The sequence below is a fragment of the Pongo abelii genome, chromosome 4 (assembly GCF_028885655.2).
Source record: "Pongo abelii isolate AG06213 chromosome 4, NHGRI_mPonAbe1-v2.0_pri, whole genome shotgun sequence".
NCBI lineage: Eukaryota > Metazoa > Chordata > Mammalia > Primates > Hominidae > Pongo > Pongo abelii.
In genome coordinates this window covers 160,436,913-160,459,332 of record NC_071989.2, presented here as the reverse complement: position 1 = coordinate 160,459,332, position 22,420 = coordinate 160,436,913, and the positions used below count along the sequence as shown (strand labels likewise).

Sequence of the window (22,420 nt, the reverse complement as noted above, 5' to 3'; positions counted from 1 at the left end):
CTAAGATCAATATGAAGAACCTTCCCAGTCATACTAGGAGTATTTTGCCTTCAGGTATGTGTATTGAGGATATCAGTAACAATCTAGATCCTAAGTCTTAGACTAATGTACTTTAAAAGTTGGCTGGTCACGGTGGCTCACGCCTGTAATCCCAGCATCTTGGGAGGCTGAGGCAGGTGGATCATTTCTTCATTAGTTTAACATTTTAACAGTTTACATCATTTTGCAAATTAGGGTCTCAATTAGCATTTAATTTTCCAAACATTCTACTTTTGAGTTGAGACTGTCAACTTCAGAAACATGCAACAGCTGTTAGTCAAACCAAATTTTCAATACTCTTGTACTGAAGTTAAGTTTCAACATTAGATTTGCCTCAAATACCCTTATAGTTTCCCATTTACACTATAAACAGTTCCATTTAAGTGGCAGCTGGCTCCTAAAGTCACTCCTTTAATGTAAATAAATATATTATCTATTGATAATAAATATCCACCAAAGAGCTCAAGGGAAACAGTAGCAGTACTTTTTTTAAATTCCACATGACTAAATATGTATTTCCTTTTAGTAAAAAAATGAAAGTATATTGCTTCGCTATTTAAAAAAAGTCTAAGACCTAAATTAAAAAAATCAAAGGCTTCACAAATTCTACATTAGTCATGGTCAGATAAAACACACTGAATAAAGAATACAAACTTTTTCCCAGATATTAAGTTTTTTAAGAGCAGAGACCATTTCTTACCCAACGTTTTAGCCCCAAAACTTAATGTCTGACACATAATAGACACAATTTTTTTTATTCAACCTTCTCATACAAAGGGAAGAGGTTAGAATTTTATACTAGTAGAGCTGATTTCTGACCATCTAACTATCAAAACTGACTTAGCAGGTTTTCCAGCATTTAGATTAAGATAGCAGACATAACACTGTTTAATTATTAAAAAATGTTGTTTGAGATTAGTCTGGGCAACAACAAAGCAAGACCATATCTCTGAAAAAATGAAGAAAAAAAAATTAGCTAAGTGTAGTGGCACATTCCTGAAAGTCTCAGCTACTCAGGTGGCTGGGGCAGGAGGAATGCTAGGGCCCAGAAGTTTGAGGCTGCAGTGAGCTATCATCATGCCACTGCACTTCGGCCTGGGTGCCAGAGCAAGACCCCATCTCAAAAAAATAAAGTATAAATATAAATATAAATAAATAAAAGAATGTTGGCTGGGTGTGGTGGCTCATGCCTGTAATTCTAGCACTTTCGGAGGCCGAGGCAAGCAGATCACAGAATCAAGAGATCGAGACCATCCTGGCCAACATGGTGAAGCCCCATTTCTACTAAATATACAAAAATTGGCTAGCCGTGGTGGCACGCGCCTGTAATCCCAGCTATTCGGGAGGCTGAGGCAGGAGAACTGCTTGAACCCAGGAGGCGGAGGTTGCAGTGAGCTGAGATCTCACTATTGCACTCCAGCCTGGGCGACAGAGCGTGACTCCATCACCAAAAAAAAAGAATGTTTAGGTAAAAGTTCTTCACTGATCAAAGACCACACACTGAAAGTTTAGTGAATAATTTTGTTATTCTCAGTTTAAAAAAAAAAAATCTGGGCTGCCGCCTGTAATCCCAGCACTTTGGGAGGCCAACAGGGACAGATCACTTGAGGCCAGGAGTTTGAGATGAGCCTGGCCAACGTGGTGAAATCCTGTCTCTCCTAAAAATACAAAAAATTAGCCAGGCATGGTGGCAAACTCAGGAGGCTGAAGCACAAGAATCACTTGAACCTGGGAGGCAGAGGTTGCAGCGAGCCAAGATCACACCACTGCACTCCACCCTGGGTGACAGAGCAAGACTCTGCCTTACAAAAAAAAAAAAATCTGTTTATTTGATCATTCACAGCAAAAAAAAGAAAGAAAATGTAAGTTTTGGCAATTTGAATCTATATAGTGTAATAAATTCTAAAAAATTGTCATCTCTCTGAAATCTTCATCTTTTCTGGACCAAAAATAAAACACAAGCTATGAGAAATGTGAACATAATATCTCTTGAGAAAGAATTCTCACTCTTGTTCATCAACTCTCAATTCTATCAAATCCAAAAATAATTAAAGTAAGCAAATTTAAACAGATTAGTCACAGAAAGGCTGGGTGCGGTGGCTCACGCTTGTAACCCCAGCACTTTGGGAGGCCAAGGCAGGCAGATCACGAGGTCAGGAGTTAGACACCAGCCTGACCAACATGGCAAAACCCTGCCTCTAATAAAAATACAAAAAATTAGCCAAGCATGGTGGCGTGCGCCTGTAATCCCAGCTACTCAGGAGGCTGAGGCAGGAGAATCACTTGAACCTAGCAGACGGAGATTGCAGTGAGCTGAGATCACGCCACTGCACTCCAGCCTGGGTGACAGAGCGAGACTCCATCTCCAAAAAAAAAAAAAAAAATCAGTCACAGAAAAGACAGTGTGCCAGTTACTAATCCACTGTGACAGGTATTTTATGAAATCTATGAATTACCTCTGGGGGGGAATAATTTTTTTTAAATGTATGCATTATCAATGAAAACACATGCTAATATCAGAGGGGAAAAAAAAGAAAATATATGCTAAAAATTTCCAAGATTCTCCCTCATTTATAAACACTCTCAGCACACTAAGTCCTTTTCTAAAGAGGTTTTGAAAATTTCTACAACTATGGACTTTGGCTGTTCCTAATATAACAGCATACACCAATGGATGTTGAAATACAAATAATTTTCTTAAGAATTATATACACTGATACCAGTAAGATCTAGAAAGATCATATTAGTAAACATGACCTTGAGTTTACCAGTTCTAACTTAACCATCCAAATTTAAGACGAAGTTTAAGAGTTGTCAAAGGCTACTTTTAACATGAGTAAAATATGACAAATTGAAACTGAGTGTTATTTTTAATAGTGAATAAACATTTCAAAGACAACAAAAGGAAACCCCCAAAATTTATTTAACCAATTCTCACTAGGGAAAATTCTCCCAACACCATTCACTTGCTGTGACCTTGAGCTAGTAACTTAATCTCTCTCACCTCAATTCTTCCATCTGTAAAATTAAAATCAGAATTATAACAATTAAGTGCCTGACAGTAAGCAGGAAATAAATGTTAGCTATTATTACTATCAGTATCAAAATTAACTATAATGAAGAAAACCATTTCTACAACCCACTCTTTTGTGTCACCTGGATGGATATTTTCCTAGAGATTAAAATGGAGAATTTCCTAAAGGAGTTTAAAAAAAAAATCCCAAGCATTTAACATAAAACTGTATCTACCTTTTGGGTGAACTACAGTTGATCCTTCAACAAGGTGAGAATTAGGGGCATGGATAGCCCAGAGCTAAAAACCTGTGTATAACTTGACTCCTCAAAATTTTAATTACTAATAGCACACTGGTGACCAGAAGCTTTACCAATAATATAACCAATCATTTAACTATTTGTAGGTTATATTATATACTGTATTCTTACAATAAAGCTAAAGAAAATAAGAAAATCATTTGCAAAATACATTTACAGTACTGTATATGTTTATGCTGTCTGTTTAAAAGACAAATCGTCTCTCTGAAATGACAGGTAACCACAGCTGCAGACCTCAACCTATGGTACAGATCAAGCAATTTAATATTTCCTTGTAATGTCATAACTTTTCTGTTTCTTGGGAGTGCTTTCAGCATCATTAGTGATACTTCGTATGGGTCCCATGGTGTTATTCAAGGCCTTCAGTATTATACTAAACATGATGAAAAACACTCAATGAAGAGAAATCACTTTTTACTGCATCCAAATTTACTGGAGAGAAGAACTGCTCACATAAAGATGATTAGCATCACACAGTGTTGTAAGCAGATACTTGCAACACAAGCACACTGCAATATTTACAGGAGGTGGCTAGGAAAAAAATTATAGTACAGTATACACTCAAGTAAATTTTATGCAGTTATAACTTAATACTGTATCTTTACATTTGTTTACATTTCTCTTGACTACAAATGGTGCCCTGAATGGTCTCCAAGTGTTTGTGTGGGTTCATTTTGATAAATTTTAACTCTGTAATAGATCTGTAATAGACTTGTGTATATTTTACGGTAGTAAATAACAGTATCCACATATATTTTATGCATTCATGACATACCTTTTTCTTAATTTTTTTTATTATTTCTAAGCTATTCAGTTTGAGCTTTTCAAATTGTTACAAATCTCCAAAAAAAAATTTTCCAATATATTCATCGAAAAAAATCTGCTCAAGTGGACCTGAGCAGTTCATACCCATGTTTGTTCATGGTTCAACTGTACTACATTAACTTTCAAATTTTCCACTTGACCCCAAGTTTACAGATTGCAAAGCAACTTCAAAGAAACTCCCCATCAATAATTGTGCTGAAGTTAACAGAAAAATGTTAAGGACCTAAAGAACTATGAGCATTATCAGCCAGGCGCGGTGGCTCACACCTGTAATCCCAGCACTTTAGGAGGCCAAGGCCGGCGATCGTGAGGCCAGGAGATAGAGACCATCCTGGCTAACACGGTGAAACCCCGTCTCTACTAAAAATACAAAAAAACTGGTTGGGCATGGTGGCGGGCGCCTGTAGTCCCAGCAACTCAGGAGGCTGAGGCAGGGGAACAGAGTGAACCTGGGAGACAGAGCTCTTGCAATGAGTCAAGATCGCACCACTGCACTCCAGCCTAGGCGAATGAGCAAGACTCCATCCGCTGGCGGCGGAGGGGGAAAAAACTATGAGCATTATCTTCCAATTTTTAACAGATGGACAGGGAAACATGAAGGCAGACCATACTCCACCTGCATTTTTAATGGCAAAGCTCACTCCAACAAAATAAAAAGTAGCCAAATGCCTTCATAGTCCATTTTCAGTGCCAGTTTTATAATAAGAAAATATCATATAATAAAAGATTAGTAGAATGTATATAAAACCACATACAAACCACTAAAAGAGTAACCCAAGAGAAAAACAGGCAAATGAAATGGAGCAGCCAATTCTCAGGAAAGTACTAAACGGACAGCAAACAAAACAGAGTAAGTAACCAGGAAAATGCAATTAATAAAATCTCTCACTTCTCACAGGAGATACCTTACAAGAGATGCGCCAAAGTATTAAAATCTCAGTCAACACCAAACACTGGCAACCAAGTAAAAAAAGAGCCTACAGGACTGCTGAAGATGAAGTCTCAACTGGTACAACCACAGTGAAGAACAATTTTGCAGTTATCTAATAAAATCAAAAACACTCTGATGAAAATCTATCAGTTCTCTTCTAGGTACATATACAAAAGAAACTCACCCAAGACAAAACAAACTCATACAAGACAAAAACAAATAACTGCCACCTTATTTCTAAAGTACATTGGTAACAATCTACATGTCCATCAAATAAGGAATGGATATTAAGTTGTGGTTTATTCGCATTAGGGAAACCTCTATACCTAAGACAACCATATGAGAGCACTTTTAAGATCGAAAACAACTACTATTAATTGTGTCAGGTTAACTGAAGTGAATCAGGACTGTCCCTGGCAAACCAAGACATATGTCACCCTATTTATGCCTGCCAGAAAGCAAGCACATAACTCAAAAACATTATTAAAAAGAAAAATCAGTTGCCAAATATGTACTGTGTGATAATGTTACATACATTTAAAGGTGTTTTTAGTATAGACAAATACCAGATATCGTACACAGATACACAGGCTGGACATAAAGAGACAAATGGATCCACGAAACAGAATGGAGTTCACTAACATATCCACACGGACAACTATATTTCCAAGAAAAGTGCAAAGACAATTCAGTGGAAAAAGTACTCTTTTCAACAACTGGTACTGAAACAATTAGATATCATATGGAAAAAACAAAAACAAAAACCAGAACCTCAATTCACGTCTCACACCACATACAAAATTTAACTCAAAATGATTCAGTGTAATCAAAGTGTAAAACCCAAAACTAAACTTCTAAGGAAAACTTGCATGACACTAAGCAAAGATTTTAGACACACCAAAAGCAAATGAAGAAGAAAGCAAATTGATCACATAGACTGCCTCAAAATTAAAACCATCTGCTCTGCAAAGACACCATCAAAAGAATGAAAAGGCAAGTAGGCAAGCCACAGATTAGGAGTAAATATTTGCAAAGCATTTATCTGATTGATTGATTGATTTTTTTTTTTTTTTTAGAGGGAATCTTCCACTGTCGCCCAGGCTGGAGTGCAGTGGCGCTCACCACAACCTCCACCTCCCAGATTCAAGCAATTCTCATGCCTCAGTTTCTCAAGTGGCTGGGATTATAAGCACGTACCACCACGCCCGACTAATTTTTGTATTTTTAGTAGAGATGAGGTTTCACCATGTTGCCCAGGCTGGTCTCAAACCCCTGGCCTCAAGTGATCCACCTGCCTCGGCCTCCCAAAGTGCTGGGATTACAAGTGTGAGCCACCGCGCCCAAACCATATCTCTAATTTTTAAAATACCTCTATCCAGAATATATAAAGTACTCTCATGCCTGTAATCTCAGCACTTTCGGAGGCCGAGGAGGGCAGATCACCTGAAGTCAGTAGTTCGAGACTAGCCTGGCCAACATGGTGAAACCCCGGCTCTACTGAAAATACAAAAATTAGCCAGGTGTGGTGGTGGATGCCTGTAATCCCAGCTACTCAGGAGGCTGAGACAGGACAATCACTTAAACCCAGAAGGCAGAGGCTGCAGTGAGCACAGATGGCGCCATTGCACTCCAGCCCGGGCAACAAGAGCGAAACTCTGTCTCAAAACAAAAAAATTAATAATTAAGTAACCAATCCCATAAAATATGAGCAAAAGACTTAAAGATATTTCACCAAAGAAATTATATCAATGCCAAATGAAAAATGCTGATCACTAGCAATTACAGAAATGCAAATTAAAACCTGTGAGGTACCAATAAACACCTGTCACAATGACTAAAATTAAAAAGACTGACCATACACACTGTTAGCCAACATACTGGCAGAACTAGAACCCTCCAAACATCGCTGGTGGCAATGTAAAATGGTACAACCACTTTGGAAAACAGGGAGTTTCTTTAAAAGTTAGGCATACATCTACTACATGATCTAAACATTCCCCTATTAAGCATTTACCCAAGAGAAATAAAGGCATATACCCATACAAGGACTCGTACACAAAGTTCAGAAGCTTTATTTGTAACAGTCAAAAAGCTGGAAACACACAGCTTTTGTGTGTTTCACTGCCCACCAACAGGTAAACCAATAAATTGTGATATGCCTACACAACAGACTAGCACTGAGCAATTAAAAAAAGAACATGATGTATTTACAAAAAAATTCTAAAAAATGCACAGTAATCTACAGTGATAAAAAGATCAAGGATTTCCTGCAGGGAGAAGAGTGGGAGGAACAAGAAAGAAAGAGGGAAAAGGGACATGAGAAAACTTTTGGGGGTAATGGATAGGTTCACAATCTTGATTGTGGTGATGGTTTCGTGGGTATACCTTTTTTTAAGAGTCTCCTGTGTCGCCCAGGCTGGAGTGCAGTAGCATGACCATAGATCACTGCAGCCTCAAACATCTGGGCTCAAGAAATCCTCTCTGCTGCCTCAGTCTTTTGAGAAGCTGGGATTACAAAAGGTGTCTGAAATTATCAGACAGTACACTTTAAAAATATACAGTTTATTGTCAATTATACCTCAATAAAGCTATTTTTAAAAATTCCCCATCAATAAAACAGCCTGGAAAGATGTGAAAAAGATCCCTGGAAGGAAGGGAATGGAAACCCGTATAGAAAAAAAGGAGTCTTAAAGGGCAATGCAAAATGTCAAATGTTAATTCTGAGTACAATAGTATTTAAGTGGTCTTTTTACTTTAATAAAGTTGTCAAAAACACCAAGGAAAAACAGCAAGTGTTTGTGTGTACTAACTTGAGCATCTATTAAATTTTTGTAAATTTTGTTTCAGGATTATGCTATGTATTCAAACATTTGATATCTGGTTCTCTAAATCGTAGCAATTTAGAAACAAAATCTTTTCCCAGAACTGGAGTAACTTGAATACAGAAGCCAATGTCTGTGCTTAGAGCAAGAGAAGTATCGACATCACTGGGCCTACTGTCAATCTATTTTTCCAAACTCTTCGCATTTACCACCTGTCACCTCCCTTCAAAATTCTTCCTGACAGCTCCTTGGAGAAATGGTTGATTCTGGACCTGAGACAGGCAAAATACAAGATGAGCCTGAAATACCTGGTAATTAATGAAAGAAAAAACATGCTTTTAAAAAACAGAAAAGACAGGGACAAAAGGACAAAGGAGCCAAAAAAAAAAAAAAGCTGGAACAACATGAACAACAAAATAATCTGTGGCCAGCACAGTGGCTCACACCTGTAATCCCAGCACTTTGAGAGGCCAAGACCAGAGGATGGCTTGAGTCCAGGAGTGTGAGACAGCCTGGACGATATTTTATAAAAATATAAAATAAATAATAATCAAAAATAAGTAAACATCAGCAAGGATAATTGTGGATTACAACCCAAAGAATAAAATTAATATCCATGGTCTACAGTGATATAAGTGAAAAAAAGAAAAAAAAAGAAGAATACACAAATCTTCCTCACAGAAAATTTACACTGTAGAAGGAATGAGGGAAATTAAAAAAAAATCACCATTAGAACCCCAAAGTAATAATAGCTGCAGACAAGATCCATTAAAATGCTAAAATTAAGTAGGGGAACTTTATTTGCATGGCTTCGAAGCATCTCCCCCAAAATATAACAGTAGCTTTAATATACATCCACAAATTCACATTCTCCTCCCTCTAGAAAGTAGTCTAATTCCCCTCTCTCCTTGAGTGTGAGCTGGACTTGGTGACTAGCATCTAAGGAATAGTATGTAAAGGGGAAAAAATACTAACCTGACAGATACCACCTTAACCAAATCATCAGGTGAAATTCAACCAGTTATATATTACGGACCCCCAATATGATGTGATAAGGGTAATTTCTGTGGTATTCTTCCCCCAAAAATCCGTAACTTCAGTCTAATCATTAACATCAAATCCAAATGAGATCAAGTGTCATGGTCACGAAAGACAAAAGGAAAGACAGAAACTGACACAGATCAGGAGACTGCATATAATGTGGCATCTTGGACTGGATCTTAGAACAGAAAAAGCACATTAGTAGAAAAACTAAGGAAATCCAAATAAAGTCTTTCATTAACAGTATTTTATCGATGTTAATTTCTCAGTTCTGTTAAATGTACTTTGATTACATAAGATGTTAACATTGGATAATGGGTATACAAGACCTCTCTATTCCAACTCTTCCACAAATCTTATTTTATCTGAAAAATACCGTTTTCCTGAAAGAAAAAAAACTTCAGGAATCAGAAAACTTAACAACTATCCTTTATCTTAGTGTATCCCTTCCCCACTCCAAAGTTAAAACCTACTCAGGTTCATAATTAAAGAAAAATCTTCGTTCTTTCTCATCACGTGAAAAGATATGTTACAGTTAATACTAATGCTCATCCCCAAAATTCTTAAACAGATCAAGACAGGTGGATACACTCCAGGGAAATCTAGGCAACCTCAGTGCAGAAACAAGGGTGTACTTAAGGCACAGCCTATGGCTTTGCATAAACAGCATATGGGAGAAGCCTGCAAGGGCAGGCAGGTGTCACATTCATACATTCCAGATTCAAGATCCCTCTAAGATTTTTTAATTAAGGAAATAAGCTGGCTATAGTACCCTATTAGGTACCACATGCTTTTCAAAATAGTTTTGACAATTCGGTTTCAGAGCTCCAATTCACTTTTTAGTAAAAGTATGGTAATACCAAAGATGTGTGAAAGCACTTTCTAAATATGCAAAGGGTTACACAAATACATAATGACGCTTTATACAGCCAGTGAAGTTAATAGCCACCAAAGATTACATCCCTACAAAGTAGATGTGTATACCATCCAGGAAGCCAAATTTCTGTCAATCATCTTTAATCTTTACTTTTGATTAAGTACCTAAAATACAAAACAAATACCAAAAACTTATTACATGACAGACTGGCCACCTGACAGAAGAGGGACTCTATCACAAAGTCGCCTAAAGACCTAAGCTACAGGTTGTGAGGGCAATTTTTTTGAAATTGCTTTCCACCTTGTAAGACAGAATATTAAGACACTATTCGTGTGTGTGAATTATTCCTACTCTTAACCCTATCACCTGGCTTGCAACTTGGCCTTCCCAACTAAAAACAGACAGGATGTCCAAGAATACTTTTAAAAAAAAAAAGTAAATGGCTGATTTCTGAGATATAAAATTATAAACCTAGTGTGCCACCACATTGTGATCACCAACTACATGTAAGATAACAGTTGCTGAATCTAAATTTAACTCCAGGGCTTGTACTGGAGTACTGGAAGGGCAGTACTGCACTACCAGAGATTTTTCCCACTTGGTTTTGACAAATTACTGGGGGGCGGGCGAGGCTTTCCTTTTTTTTTTTTTTTCTTTTTTTGACCTACCTACTTCCACAATTATCCATTCTTCTTTGTAAAGTCAGTAATAGTTTCGTCCAAGGAAGCCAAAGCACAATATAATTAAACAAACATACAATGCCTATTTAAATTCTGAAAGTTAAAAAAAAAATCAATTTGCAAAATGTTAAAAGACTGACAAAAATAAAGAAAAAAATATAAAATTGGCTTTAGTCACAAATGTAAGCTTTATGTTGAATTTTATCTTTTAACACTAGCCCCATCAGTCCTAAGGACGATAAAAAATTCACAAACTTTTACAAAAACTTAAAACTGCCTTCTGCCGTTCACTTTCTATGCAAAATACTAGAAGGAGTGGGAAAAAAAGAAAAACCATAAGTTACAAAAGATAAACTGCTCTAAGTAGGTCACAAACAAACATTACCAAAATCTCCTAATGTTCCCCTGGTGGACTGTCAGCTCAGGAACAGCAAACTGAGTTAAACAAAGAATTGTCTACTTTTCTACCTGTAAGAGGTACAAAAGCTTGGACTTTTCTACCGGTAAGCAGCTCCAACAAAACTGACCTATGACTTGGTAGGGATGTAGGGCAGCCTTGCCAAGCCTTACATTACCACAATTCGCTTCAATTCACTTGTTCCTGATAAAGGAATGCACAAGTAATCAGTTAAAGCACCAGTTTGTGAAATAATCACGTAATTTTCATATTCCTGCCCAAATGATAACCATTTGCCTGAGGCCAAGAACTGTATTTTTTTAGTATTTTAAGTAGAAACTAACAAAATTTTCCCTCAATAATGCGTAAGGTAATTTCATCCTATTTTGCCTCAAGCAGTAATAAAATTAGCTGGACTCAAGCTTAAACAGTTTAAATGTAGGTCATTCTAGTGTTTTTCCATTTGACAACTTAAATTGCTCATCTTTAAGTCTAAGTTAAAATGCTAATTCCATAGTTAACCAGTCTGTAAGGGCAGGTAACCGGAATTGCCCCACCAGGAAAGTTTCAAGTAAATGTTACTTGGAACATTGTTATATTATAATGCTGTTATAGAAACATGTTTATACAAAGGGTTTCTAGAACACGTTTACAGAAATGTTTATGTTTATAGAAGTGTTTCTATAACATAGAAGATTTATTTCACTAAGCCAAGGAGTATGTTGGCTTTTAAATAATCTAAAAGATGGTAACTCCACTAGAAAAATATAAGCTCTAGTCCCTGAAGAAAAGCATCTTGTTTCTGCATATACACAGGAACCCGGCAGAGTAAATGCTAAATAAACGGAGTGTACACAAACTTCCATCCACAGATCTCGACTGTCACAGTTGTTTTTTCCAACACATCTCCAACACCAGTAATTCATCCAGCGTGACACGCTCCACAGAGGTCAAATGTATACTGTAACTGGGCGCCATCCTTTCTACTCCAATTCCGTATTTTAACTCACAGATGCTAGTGAGATCTTAAATTCGTCGCTTTGCACCTCATTTCCTTCAACTATAAAGCGAATCTTCTCAAGGTCTTTCTCCAAAAGTCTCCTCCAATTAAAAAAAAAAAGTAGAGAAAAAAAAATTCAACGTCTAAAACCGGAGCCTAACTTCCCGCTGGCGGGAATTTCCCATCAGCAATCTGAGTTTCAAACCCGATGAGGAACACAGTCCATGTTCATTTGCACTTACTCATCGTTTTCCCTACTTTTTTCCAGAAGCTACGGTGGCGGCACATCTACCCAGGGCCTGTACAAATACACGTAGAAAGGAAGCCCAAACCCTTTTCCTTTGTCACATTCCCACTTCCAACCCTTGTCTCCCTGGAAGCCCAGAACTAGCCCAAGTACAAATGCCGCTGCAGCCTTCTCGGCCGGTGGCCTTTTGAGGCTGATGCTGCCCCGAGGGACAAGTGCTCCGGGGGCAAAGACTAAAACAGGCTTGGGAAGCTGGGGGCTCGAAGTCAGAGGGCCCGGCGTCAGCAAATCACCGCCCTTCCCGTGCGTGCCTGTGACCCCGCTCTCCACACCCGTGTCTTGGTCCGCTAAGGAAGGAGGATAGCCGTACCCACCTCGCCAGCTCACTGCAATAATCAAATGAAAGGCAGAAAAGTGGCTCTGCACAGTGCCGGGCACACAGTGAGGGCGTGGAAAGAACATTGGTTGTTACTACCACTTCGTGCATTCGCTGCTCCCTCTTTGCTCTCTGCAAAACCGAAGACACTTCTGCGACGCGCGGACTTTAGTGCTGCCCCCACCCCTAAACGAATGCCTCCTTCTGGTCCGAACCGACTGGATCCCTTGGCCAAGGGAGGAAAAGACGCCGCGGGCGCGTGGCGGAGAGGGTGGCGGGCGGGAAACCCTGGGCGCGGGGCCCCTAGCCCCCGAGACCGCCCTGGGGCCCAGGCGGCGGCCGCTGCTTACTCCCGCCCCGCGAGGCCGTTGGACGCAGCACGCGCACGCGGCGGACACGGACACGCGCCCCAGCCGGGAGGGGAGGGGGAGCGGGGAGCCGCCGCGCGCCCGTCCGTCCGCCGCGCGCGCCTGCGGCCGTTGGGGTGGGGGTGGGGGTGGGGGTGGGGGTGGCGGTGGGGGTGAGGGTGGGGGTGGGGGACGCGACTGGCTCGGCCGCCGGGAGCGCCACTCAGACTTCTCCCTCTCACAACTGCTGCGGCTCGGCTTAGTCCTCTGGCCTCCCTGCCCCGCCCACACCCCGGGGTACCTACGCGGCTGAGCTGGAGAGGAACTAGCTCTACTCCACAGCACCGAGGATAGCAGAAACCCCTCACGCAACTGCGTCCGCACACACGCGTGCTCCGCCGCCGGTCTATATAACTGCCACTCACCCTAACTTGTTGCGGCCAGGTCTGCCGACGGGATGACCAATCCCGACCGCGTCCTCCGGGATCTTCGAACAGCAATTGGGCACTGACTCGCGGATGAAGGCGTGGCTCTTGATTGGCTTTGACTCATACCTATGAGACTGTGAGGATCTCGTTTCCCTAGTAACAGATCGGCACTAAGAGAGACCAATAACCGAAAAGTACAATAGAAAGGCGAGCAAGCAGTTCTTTGACTGATACTCAAAGTAGCCAATAAATATGCGGGGCTGCTCTTATTCGTTAACACGCCTTGCCCTGGGCGGAGATCCGTTTTCCATGCAGGAGCGGTTGCGCCACAAGGTGGGGCCCGTGTACTTTGGGGAAGTAAACCCCTAGCAACTAGGAGGCGGGCGCCCGAGAGACCAAGACAGCCTGTGGCCAATCGCAACGCCGGAAGGAGCTGATAGACACGGAGGTTGCTCTGCTCGGAAGAGACCGAGCCCCAGGGCCGCCGTGCTCTCTGGGTGGTTGTGAGGCTGTGCAGGCAGCGGCTTCTGCCCTCTTTCTTTCCCTGACTTATTGGGTCCGGCCTCCGAGGCCTGTACCCCGCCTTTTCCGCACAGGTTTGTACCTGGCGAACCAAGTAATAAAGTTTCCCGGGTTGTTTTCTTTTTATTACAACTTTTTTCTTACGGGCGGCGGCCAGGGGCCTTGCTGCTCTCACCATTACTCAGCACTGCTGCGGGGCAGGTGAAGGAGAGTCGTTCCTGCGCCGCCCGCGGGCTCCCGCCGGAAGGTCGCCGGTGGAAGGCCTGAGAGCGCGCCCTTCCGCCAGGCGCTTCTGGGGGGCGCTGCGAGGCGGCCGCGGGCGTGTGGCGAGGCTCCCTTTGTGGCGGCTGAGGCATGGTGGTCCGCGCGTGCTCCAGTGGAGTGTGGGCCCTCGCACCACGTCCCGAGCTGCGCCACTATTGTTCAGCCTGGAATTGCCGTGGGTGGGGGCTTATTCTCGTCGCTACGCCTTTAAAAGGCAACTCGTCTCCTCCTCCTGGCGTTTCAGGCACTGGCGGGGCTACAACTCAAGGCTGGCCGGCCCTATTTCTATGGAAATAGCTTTGGTTCCCAGCCGTCCGGCACAGACACGCCCCGGTTTGTTCTCGTTCCAGGCATGTGACCAGGGTGTCCCGCGGAGTTTTGCTGAAAATTTTGGAAATGAAGCACGTGGAGCGCCTGTGTCGGGGGAGAGAGGCCGAGATGAAGGAGCACGGGCGCCGGCCTCAGCCTCTGGGGAGCCGGGCCCGCTCGCCTCCCTGCGCGGGGCTAGCCCGAGCCTGGAACTCAGGAGGCCCAGGAGCGAAGTGAAAGCCCCTTCTGGTCCCCCAGGGCTCCACTCCCGCAGCAGCCCGGCTCCGTCGGCGTCAGTGGAGCCCCAGGCCTGGGTCCGAGATGAGCGAGACGCTGCCCTGGCTCGCGGTCGCCCGAGCGCTCCCAAAACCAGGGAACAGGTCTCAGGAGAGAAGCCCCTGGAAGTTTCCTGGAGCAGGGAATCTCCACGATCTTGTGAGCTCTGCAAAGGAATCTGGACTTTATTCGGAGGGCCTTGGAGAACCCCTGCAAAGTTTTTTGAAAGGTGGACTAAGAGATTGGCATTTCACAACATGATTCTCCGAATTGAAACACTAATAAGAGAAGATTGGCAAAATTTAACATTTACAGATTAGTAATTTAACCCAGGTGACCCGCGATGAGGGACATGGCTACCCTTCACTTTTGGAGGAAGTTTTAAGTGATACAGATCTTTTTGCCAAGCAATATTTTTTTTTGAGAGGGAGCCTCGCTCTGTCGCCCTGGCTGGAGTGCAATGACGTGATCTCGGCTCACTGCAACTTCCGCCTCCTGAGTTCAAGCGATTCTCCTGCCTCAGCCTCACCTAGTAGCTGGGATTACAGGCGCGCGCCACCAGGCCCGGCTAATTTTTTTGTATTTTTAGTAGAGACAGGGTTTCACCATGTTGGCCAGGCTGGTCTCGAACTCCTGACCTCAGGTGATCCGCCTGCCTGGACCTCGCAAAGTGTTGAGATTAACAGGCGTGAGCCACTGCGCCCAGCAGCAATTTAAAGATCTAATAAAATTGTGTATATCCCCCAAAACAATAATGTCACTTCTTGGTTGATAGCCACGTTTGTTTACAAAGGCATGTGCCAAGATTTTCACCGCAGCTTTGTCAGCATTGCTAGAAGATTTAAAACCCGAACACTTAATGTTCATGAATTGATAAGCTGTTTAACAGTGATATACACGTAATATAGAATATTATGCAGCATGCCGGGCGCGGTAGCTCACGCATGTAATCCCAGCATTTTGGGAGGCCGAGGTGGGTGGATCACCTGAGGTCAGGAGTTCGCACGAGCAGCCGGAGCAACATGCGAAACCCCGTCTCTACAAAAAAAATTCAAAAACTAGCCAGACGTGGTGGCACACGCCTGTAATCCCAGCACTTTGGGAGGCTGAGGTGGGAAAATCACTTGAGCTCAGAAGGCAGAGGTTGCGGCTAGTGGAGATCTGCACTACAGCTTGGACACCAAGGTAAGACTGTCTCAAAAAAAAAAAGAAAGAAAAGAAAAAGAATTTTCGTCTTTAAAAAAAAAAAAAAAAAACTCTGCAAACAAAGAGTTACTAATAGTCATTGCAGAATTGTTTGTAGTAGAAAGAGGCAGAAAACAACCGAAATATCTGATACTGGTTAGATAGAGCACTACAAAACAGTATACTTACAGTAGACTGTCATGCAGCCATACAGAAAATCGGGTAGATCTACTTGTATAGTTATAGAGCAGTCGCCAAGAGATATCAGTAAATGAAGGAAGCAAAGTGCAGAATAATGGGAAAAGTATTCCTGGATTTGTATAATAAAGGAAGAGGGATAGCATGGGGTGATTATGTCCGTTAAGACGTAAGTATTGCTTTAGTTATCTGCACTACACATTTGTTCCCATATGTTTTTGCTGTTATGCATGCACAGGTTATGTCTGGAAGGAGTCACAAGAAAATGTTAATGAATATTAATGGTTGCTAAGGGAGATGAACTTTGTCTAGGACAGCAGAGAGTCTTAGTTTTCACTGTGTACCCTATAGTACTGTGTGATTTTTTGTTTTTGTTTTTTGAGACAGGGTCTCACTGTCACCCAGCAGGAGTTCAGTGGCACAATCATAGCTCACTGTGACCCCGAACTGCTGGGCTCAAGCAATTCTCTCGCTTCAGCCTCCCCAGTAGCTACAGGCATGCATCATTGTACATAGCTAATTTTTTTTGTAGGGACAGGGTCTCAGTTTGTTGCCCAGGTTGATGTCAAACTTCTGGCCTCAAGTAGTGCTCCTGCCTTAGGCTCCCAAAGTGCTGGGATTATAGGTGTGAGCCACCATGCCTGGCTGTGTGATTTAAAAAAAAAAAAAAATGCCTGTATTATTATATTAATTAGTGTTAGATATAGATTTTAATAGTGATATGAGGAACTATAATATAGAAATTTTGATCTTTAAAACAAAAGGGATGTAATACATTAGCCCTTGTAGGTGGGTATATGAGAGGGGTGTTTTGGGGGGGTTTTCTTGTTTTTGAGACAAGGTCTCGCTCTGTCACCCAGGCTGAAGTGCACTAGCAAGATCACAGCTTACTTCAGTCTCAACCTCCTGGGTTCAAGTGATACTCCTACCTCAGCTTCCGAAGTAGCCGGGACCACAGGTATGTATCACCAAGCCCACCTAATTTTTTTAATTTTTGTAGCGATAAGGTATCACTGTGTTGCCCAGACTGGTCTTGAGCTCCTGGGCTCAAGCAGTCCTCCAACCTCAACCTCCCAAAGTGCTGGGATTACAGGCGTGAGTCACTTCACCCAGCCTTCCAAGAGGTTTTGAAAATGAGGTATCCACGTCTTAATTCACCTCCCCGAAAACTGCTAACCTCTTTGCCTTTTGCTCCTTACCATGCAAAGATCATGCAAAGATCCAAGCCAGGTGTGGTGGCTCATGCCTGTAATCCCAGCACTTTGGGGGGCTGACGCGGATGGATCACTTGAGGCCAGGAGTTCGAGACCAGCCTGCCCAACATGGTGAAACCCCACCTCTACTAAAAATACAAAAATTAGCCAGGTGCCTGTAATCAGTCGCAGCTACTCGGGAGGCTGAGGCAGGAGAATCGCTAGAACCTGGGAGGCAGAGGTTGCAGTAAGCCAATATCGTGCCACTGCACTCCAGCCTGGGCGATGGAGCAAGACTCCGCCTCAAAAAATAAATAAATAAAATAAAATCATACGAAGATCCAAAGAGGCCCTTTACTGGCTTAGAAAGACATGCCTAATTGCATTCCTCTCTTCTTTGGCATTGTCTCTTGGCAAATACATCACCTCCTCAGACTCTGTGGAGCACTGACCGTGCGCCAGGTACCTTGCTAATATTCTTTCCAAGAACGATCTCATTTAATATTCACAGCATCCCTATTTCCTATTTCTCAAGTACGAAAACAAGCTCAGAGAGGTAAACAACTTGCCGTTGGTCACATACCTAGGGCTAGAAGCTAGGACTCTCTGACTTCAAGTCCATGTTCTTTTACCCACTCTCGATACTGCCCAGAGAAGGAAGATACAGTTATGAGTACAGAAAAGGGGCATAGTCTTCTCAGAAACCCCTGAAAGGCTGGAGCTTTTCCTTCAATATCTCAGGCATGACACCAGATAATGCTGCATAGACAAATTTCCAAGTGATTTGAGAGTTCTGGAGTCCATGGCAAATCTTGATCATCTGCAGCCAAAGCTCTTTGCAGAAGGTTCTTTGCTGCACACTCTGGTACCACATACTAGAAGTCCTCACTTTCTGTGGCTTAGAAGAGGAATAAATAGCATATATATCAAGCACCTATTATGTGACAGTCACAGTGCTAGTTACAGTTTTTCAAGTCATCCTTACAAAAACTCTATGAAGTATTAACTCTTTTACAGATGTAGAAACTATGGCTCAGAGAGGCTAAATGACTGGCCCATAGCTGGAAAGGGGCAGAGCTCAGAATCAGACTCAGGTTTATATCACTTGAAATTCAAAGCCCAGTGAGGAAAAAAAGAAACAAGAATAAAATATACGTAAGACCTCATCTAAGGCCAGGCCCAGTGGCTCAGGCCTGTAATCCCAGCTCTTTGGGAGGCCGAGTTGGGCAGATCACTTGAGGCCGGGAGTTCAACACTAGCCTGGCCAACATGGTAAAACCCCGTCTCTACTAAAAATACAAAAAATAGCCGGGCGTGGTGATGCATGCCTGTAAATCCCAGCTACTCAGGAAGCTGAGGCAGGAGAATCGCTTGAACCCAGGGAGTGAAGGTTGCAGTGAGCTGAGATTGTGCCACTGCACTTCAGCCTGGGTGACAGAGTGAATGAGGCTCTGTCTAAAAAAAAAAAAAACTAATTTAATCTTCAAACAGCTCATTTCAACAGATAGGGAAACCAAAGCAAAAAGAAGTTAAATAATTGTTCAGTCATGACATTGTGAAAAATGATACTTTGCCCTTTCCTCAGCTGCCACCAAGGTGCTTGGTCCTTCCGAGGAAGCTAAGGCCACGTTGGGGTGAGGCCATCACTTCATCCAGCGACTAGCGCCGCCTCTGGCAACGCCAGCCCCACACTCGCCCACGCCATGGCCACCATCTCCAAGCTTGCCTGCAGCTACTTGGCCCTCATTCTGCACGACGATGAGGTGATCGTCATGGAGGTTAATATCAATACCCTCATTAAAGCAGCCAGTGTAAATGTTGAACCTTTTGGCCTGGCTTGTTTGCAAAGGCTCTGGCCAACGTCAACATTGGAAGCCTCATCTGCAATGTAGGGGCTGGTGGACCTGCTCTAGCAGCTGGTGCTGCACCAGCAGGAGGTCCTGCCCCCTCCATTGCTGCTGCTTCAGCTAAGGAGAAGAAAATGGAAGCAAAGAAAGAAGAATCTGAGGAGTATGATGATGACATGGGATTTGGTCTTTTTAACTAAACCTGTTTTATGATGTGTTCAATAAAAAGCTGAACTTTACTGCTGTTGGTCTTGCCCATAGTTTGGGAATGTGCTCTGCAAAAATGGTCTCAGTTTTGTAATGTTGGCTTTTAACCTATTCTGCCATGACACAGGCTGGATTTTGCCTGCCACCGTTGCCTGATGTGAGATCTTAGACAATCCTGATGCCAACAAGAAGGCACCTCATGGTACAGTGTTGAAAGCTGAAGTGGGGTAGCAGGAGGAAGGATCAGAGCAGATGCTTTGTCCAGGTTACGTATAAACTTGATAATTATCAAGCATTATAAACTTAATAGAGCCACCATGCCCTATTTTTAGTTGTGGTAAAACATACAGAACATAAAACTCCTCTTTCTAACCATTTTTAAGTGTATAATTCAGTGGCATTAAGTATATTCACAATGTTGTACAAGCATACTCAGAGTTCTTAACTGTTGTCTACTAATCAAAAAATATTTTGAATACTTTGGGAACTGAATAAAATGTGTCTGTAGACCCAGTTCTGCCAGCATGCGGCTCTGCAGGACACCATGCTGCCTCTCCCAAGCCTGCAGTCCACGCTCCCTCAGCTTCCACTTCATAGCCCTTCCCTTCTCATGCATGCCTTGGCTGCTCTGAGGGCCCTTTCAGCTCAGAATCTTTGGTCCCAGATAAAGGGTCCGTTGGTGGATAAAGCAGTGAGGCAAATAGTATATACCTGTGTTATGATACAAAAAACAGACACTTGGTTTCCTGCGGTGGGGATAGTGGGGAGCAGGCAGCAGCTACAAAACCTTTCTTTGCAAAGAATTAAACTCCCCAGCATCTGTCAAAGAAAGGGTCACCCCAGGAGGCTGGGTCTAGAGGTAGATTATACCAGGAAGAACCCACCATCTATACATGCCTACAGTGTGTACATTCCTATCCTTGCAACAACACTGTCAGCCAGAAAGCAGGGATTCTATATGCCCATTTCCCAGGCTCACTGGCTTAGTGATGGCTCATTGCCTGTAATCCCAGCACTTTGGGAGGCCAAAGTGGGCGGATCATGAGGTCAGGAGTTCGAGACCAGCCTGGCCAACATGGTGAAACCCTGTCTCTACTAAAAATACTAAAAATACAAAAATTAGCCAGGCGTGGTGGTGGGCGCCTATAATCCCAGCTACTTGGGAGGCTGAGGCAGGAGAATTGCTTGAACCCAGGAGGCGGATGTTGCAGTGAGCCAAGATTGCGTCACTGCACTCCAGCCTGGGCGACAGAGCAAGACTCCATCTCGGGGAAAAAAAAAAAAAAAAACAAAGAAAGAAAAGGATATGTACTATTAAGGAATAATCTTTTTTTTTTTTTTTTTAAATACAGGGTCATATTCTGTCACCCAGGCTGGAGTGCAGTGGTGTACTTATGGCTCAATGCAGCCTTGACCTCCTGAGCTCAAGTGATGCTCCCACCTCAGTCTCCTGAGTAGCTGGGACCACAGGCATATGCCACCATACCAGGCTAATTTTTGTATTTTTTGTAGAGCCAGGGTTTCACCATGTTGCTTAGTCTGGTCTCAAACTCCTGGGCTCAAGTGATCCTCCCACTTAGGCCTCTCAAAGCAATGGGATTACAGGTATGAGCCCCACTGCATCTGGCCCAGGAATAACCTCTAAGATATTTTATAAAGTGAGAAAAGCAGGATGCAAAACTGCGTATAGTATGCCTTTTGTTTAAGAAGGAGAGGAAGACCTACTTTTCACTGTATGCTACTTTGTGTTATTTGAAAATTAAACAGTAGGCACATTGGGATTCCACCTGCAAATCCTACACTTACCCAGGATAACTTCTAGTAACATTGGCTGTGGTTAATTTCCTGCTTATTTTAATGTAAATACACGGAATGTATGTATATATTTATGCAGGAACTACAGTCTGGCATATTTTCTTCTCCTAATAGGTCTTTATTTGTGATCTTTAACAGATCTTTATAAAGCTGTCTTCTCTTTAAATTGCTGTCCCTAGGCTTAGCCATCCCCCCAACCTGTACCCCTAATTCTCTAAAACATGCCGTGGGTGGTTCGCTCTGTGCACTGTTGCCTTTGGGAAGGATTTCCTTCCCTCATGTCCACTCTCCGCCTTCCCTCATGGCAATCTAGCTATCCCTAGCCCCAGGGCACAGTTGCACCCAGGACTACCAAGATGCTAAGCCTTGCCCATACAGGACCTAATGTGCCAGTACCTTCTTTCCCTCTCCTCCTCACCCCCTTCCCTTCCATCTTTAGGGAATTCCTGGCAGGTTGGGTAGGGGATGAATGGTTAAGGGGTATTTTGTGAGCAGCGGAAAACCCAGTGCCAGGGAGGCCAACAGAGGGCCTAGCAACGAGACAATACTTATATATTTTTGGTGCCTACCATGTGCCAAGCAATGTGCTAAGAAGTTTGCATACATTATTACATGTATTCCAACAATACTGCAAAGTAGGTTTCTTGGAGGGAACCCATGTGTCCTTGTTTGCCTGAAACAGTCATGGTGTTTGCCTGTTGTCCTGGCAAAATTATTAATAGCATCTCCTTTCTCTAGCAAAAGGTTTAGATAAAAAATTGTATAGTGACCTTAACTGTCCCCATCTTATACTTGAGGATATTGAGGCTTAGAGAGGTAAGTTCATCTGCCCAGGGTCACACGGCTAATAAATGATAGGGCTGAGATTAAAACTCTAGTCAGTATAGCTCTGCTAGGGACTGAACTCTGACATGGACAGGAATTGTGTTCCCCCAAATTCCTATGTTGATACCCTAACCCCCCCAATGCGACTGCATTTAGAGACAAAGCCTGTAATAGGGCGATAAAGGCTCACTGAGGTCCAGATTATTGCCTTCTCTCCAGGCCGCCTCTCTTCCACAACCGCCCCCACTCCACTGCAGTCAGGGCCCTTCCTCCTCTGTCACGACAGCTCTGCTAACCCTGCACTATCACTGCCTGCGTCCTTCGCAGCCTCCTGCTGCTTCTTTTCCACCGCTGCGTCCTCGTTGGCTGGCGCTCAATAAAAATTGACTCGGTGAATAAATGAGTGAAACTGTCCTTTTAGGGATGGATGGATGTC

The 22,420-nt window shown here is 42.9% G+C and overlaps 2 protein-coding genes and 1 pseudogene across 10 annotated transcripts in view; 2 read left to right on the top strand and 1 right to left on the bottom strand.

The window, feature by feature from the left end:
• Positions 1 to 13,388, bottom strand: part of G3BP1 (G3BP stress granule assembly factor 1) — a 33,406-nt gene extending 20,018 nt beyond the window's left edge. Inside the window, exon 1 of one of the 9 annotated variants that reach the window (XM_009241205.4) lies at positions 13,221 to 13,388. Coding sequence is in view for 3 of the 9 variants with exons in the window: in XM_063723876.1 (XP_063579946.1) it covers positions 12,563 to 12,679 (117 nt within the window). In the remaining 6 variants the exon portion in view is untranslated. 9 annotated transcript variants of the gene reach the window in all.
• A 1,021-nt stretch (positions 13,389 to 14,409) lies between these two features.
• On the top strand, positions 14,410 to 15,034 carry LOC134761471 (uncharacterized). Its single transcript, XM_063724515.1, has one exon. The coding sequence runs from the start codon at positions 14,417 to 14,419 to the stop codon at positions 15,032 to 15,034; it is 618 nt and encodes a 205-aa protein (XP_063580585.1). The 5' UTR covers positions 14,410 to 14,416.
• A 666-nt stretch (positions 15,035 to 15,700) lies between these two features.
• LOC100939180 (large ribosomal subunit protein P1-like) lies at positions 15,701 to 19,376 on the top strand (annotated as a pseudogene).
• The last annotated feature ends 3,044 nt before the right edge of the window (positions 19,377 to 22,420 follow it).

Excerpts from the sequence above, each read along its gene's own strand:
- LOC134761471 (XM_063724515.1), top strand. The coding sequence starts at position 14,417 with ATGGAAATAGCTTTGGTTCCCAGCCGTCCGGCACAGACACGCCCCGGT.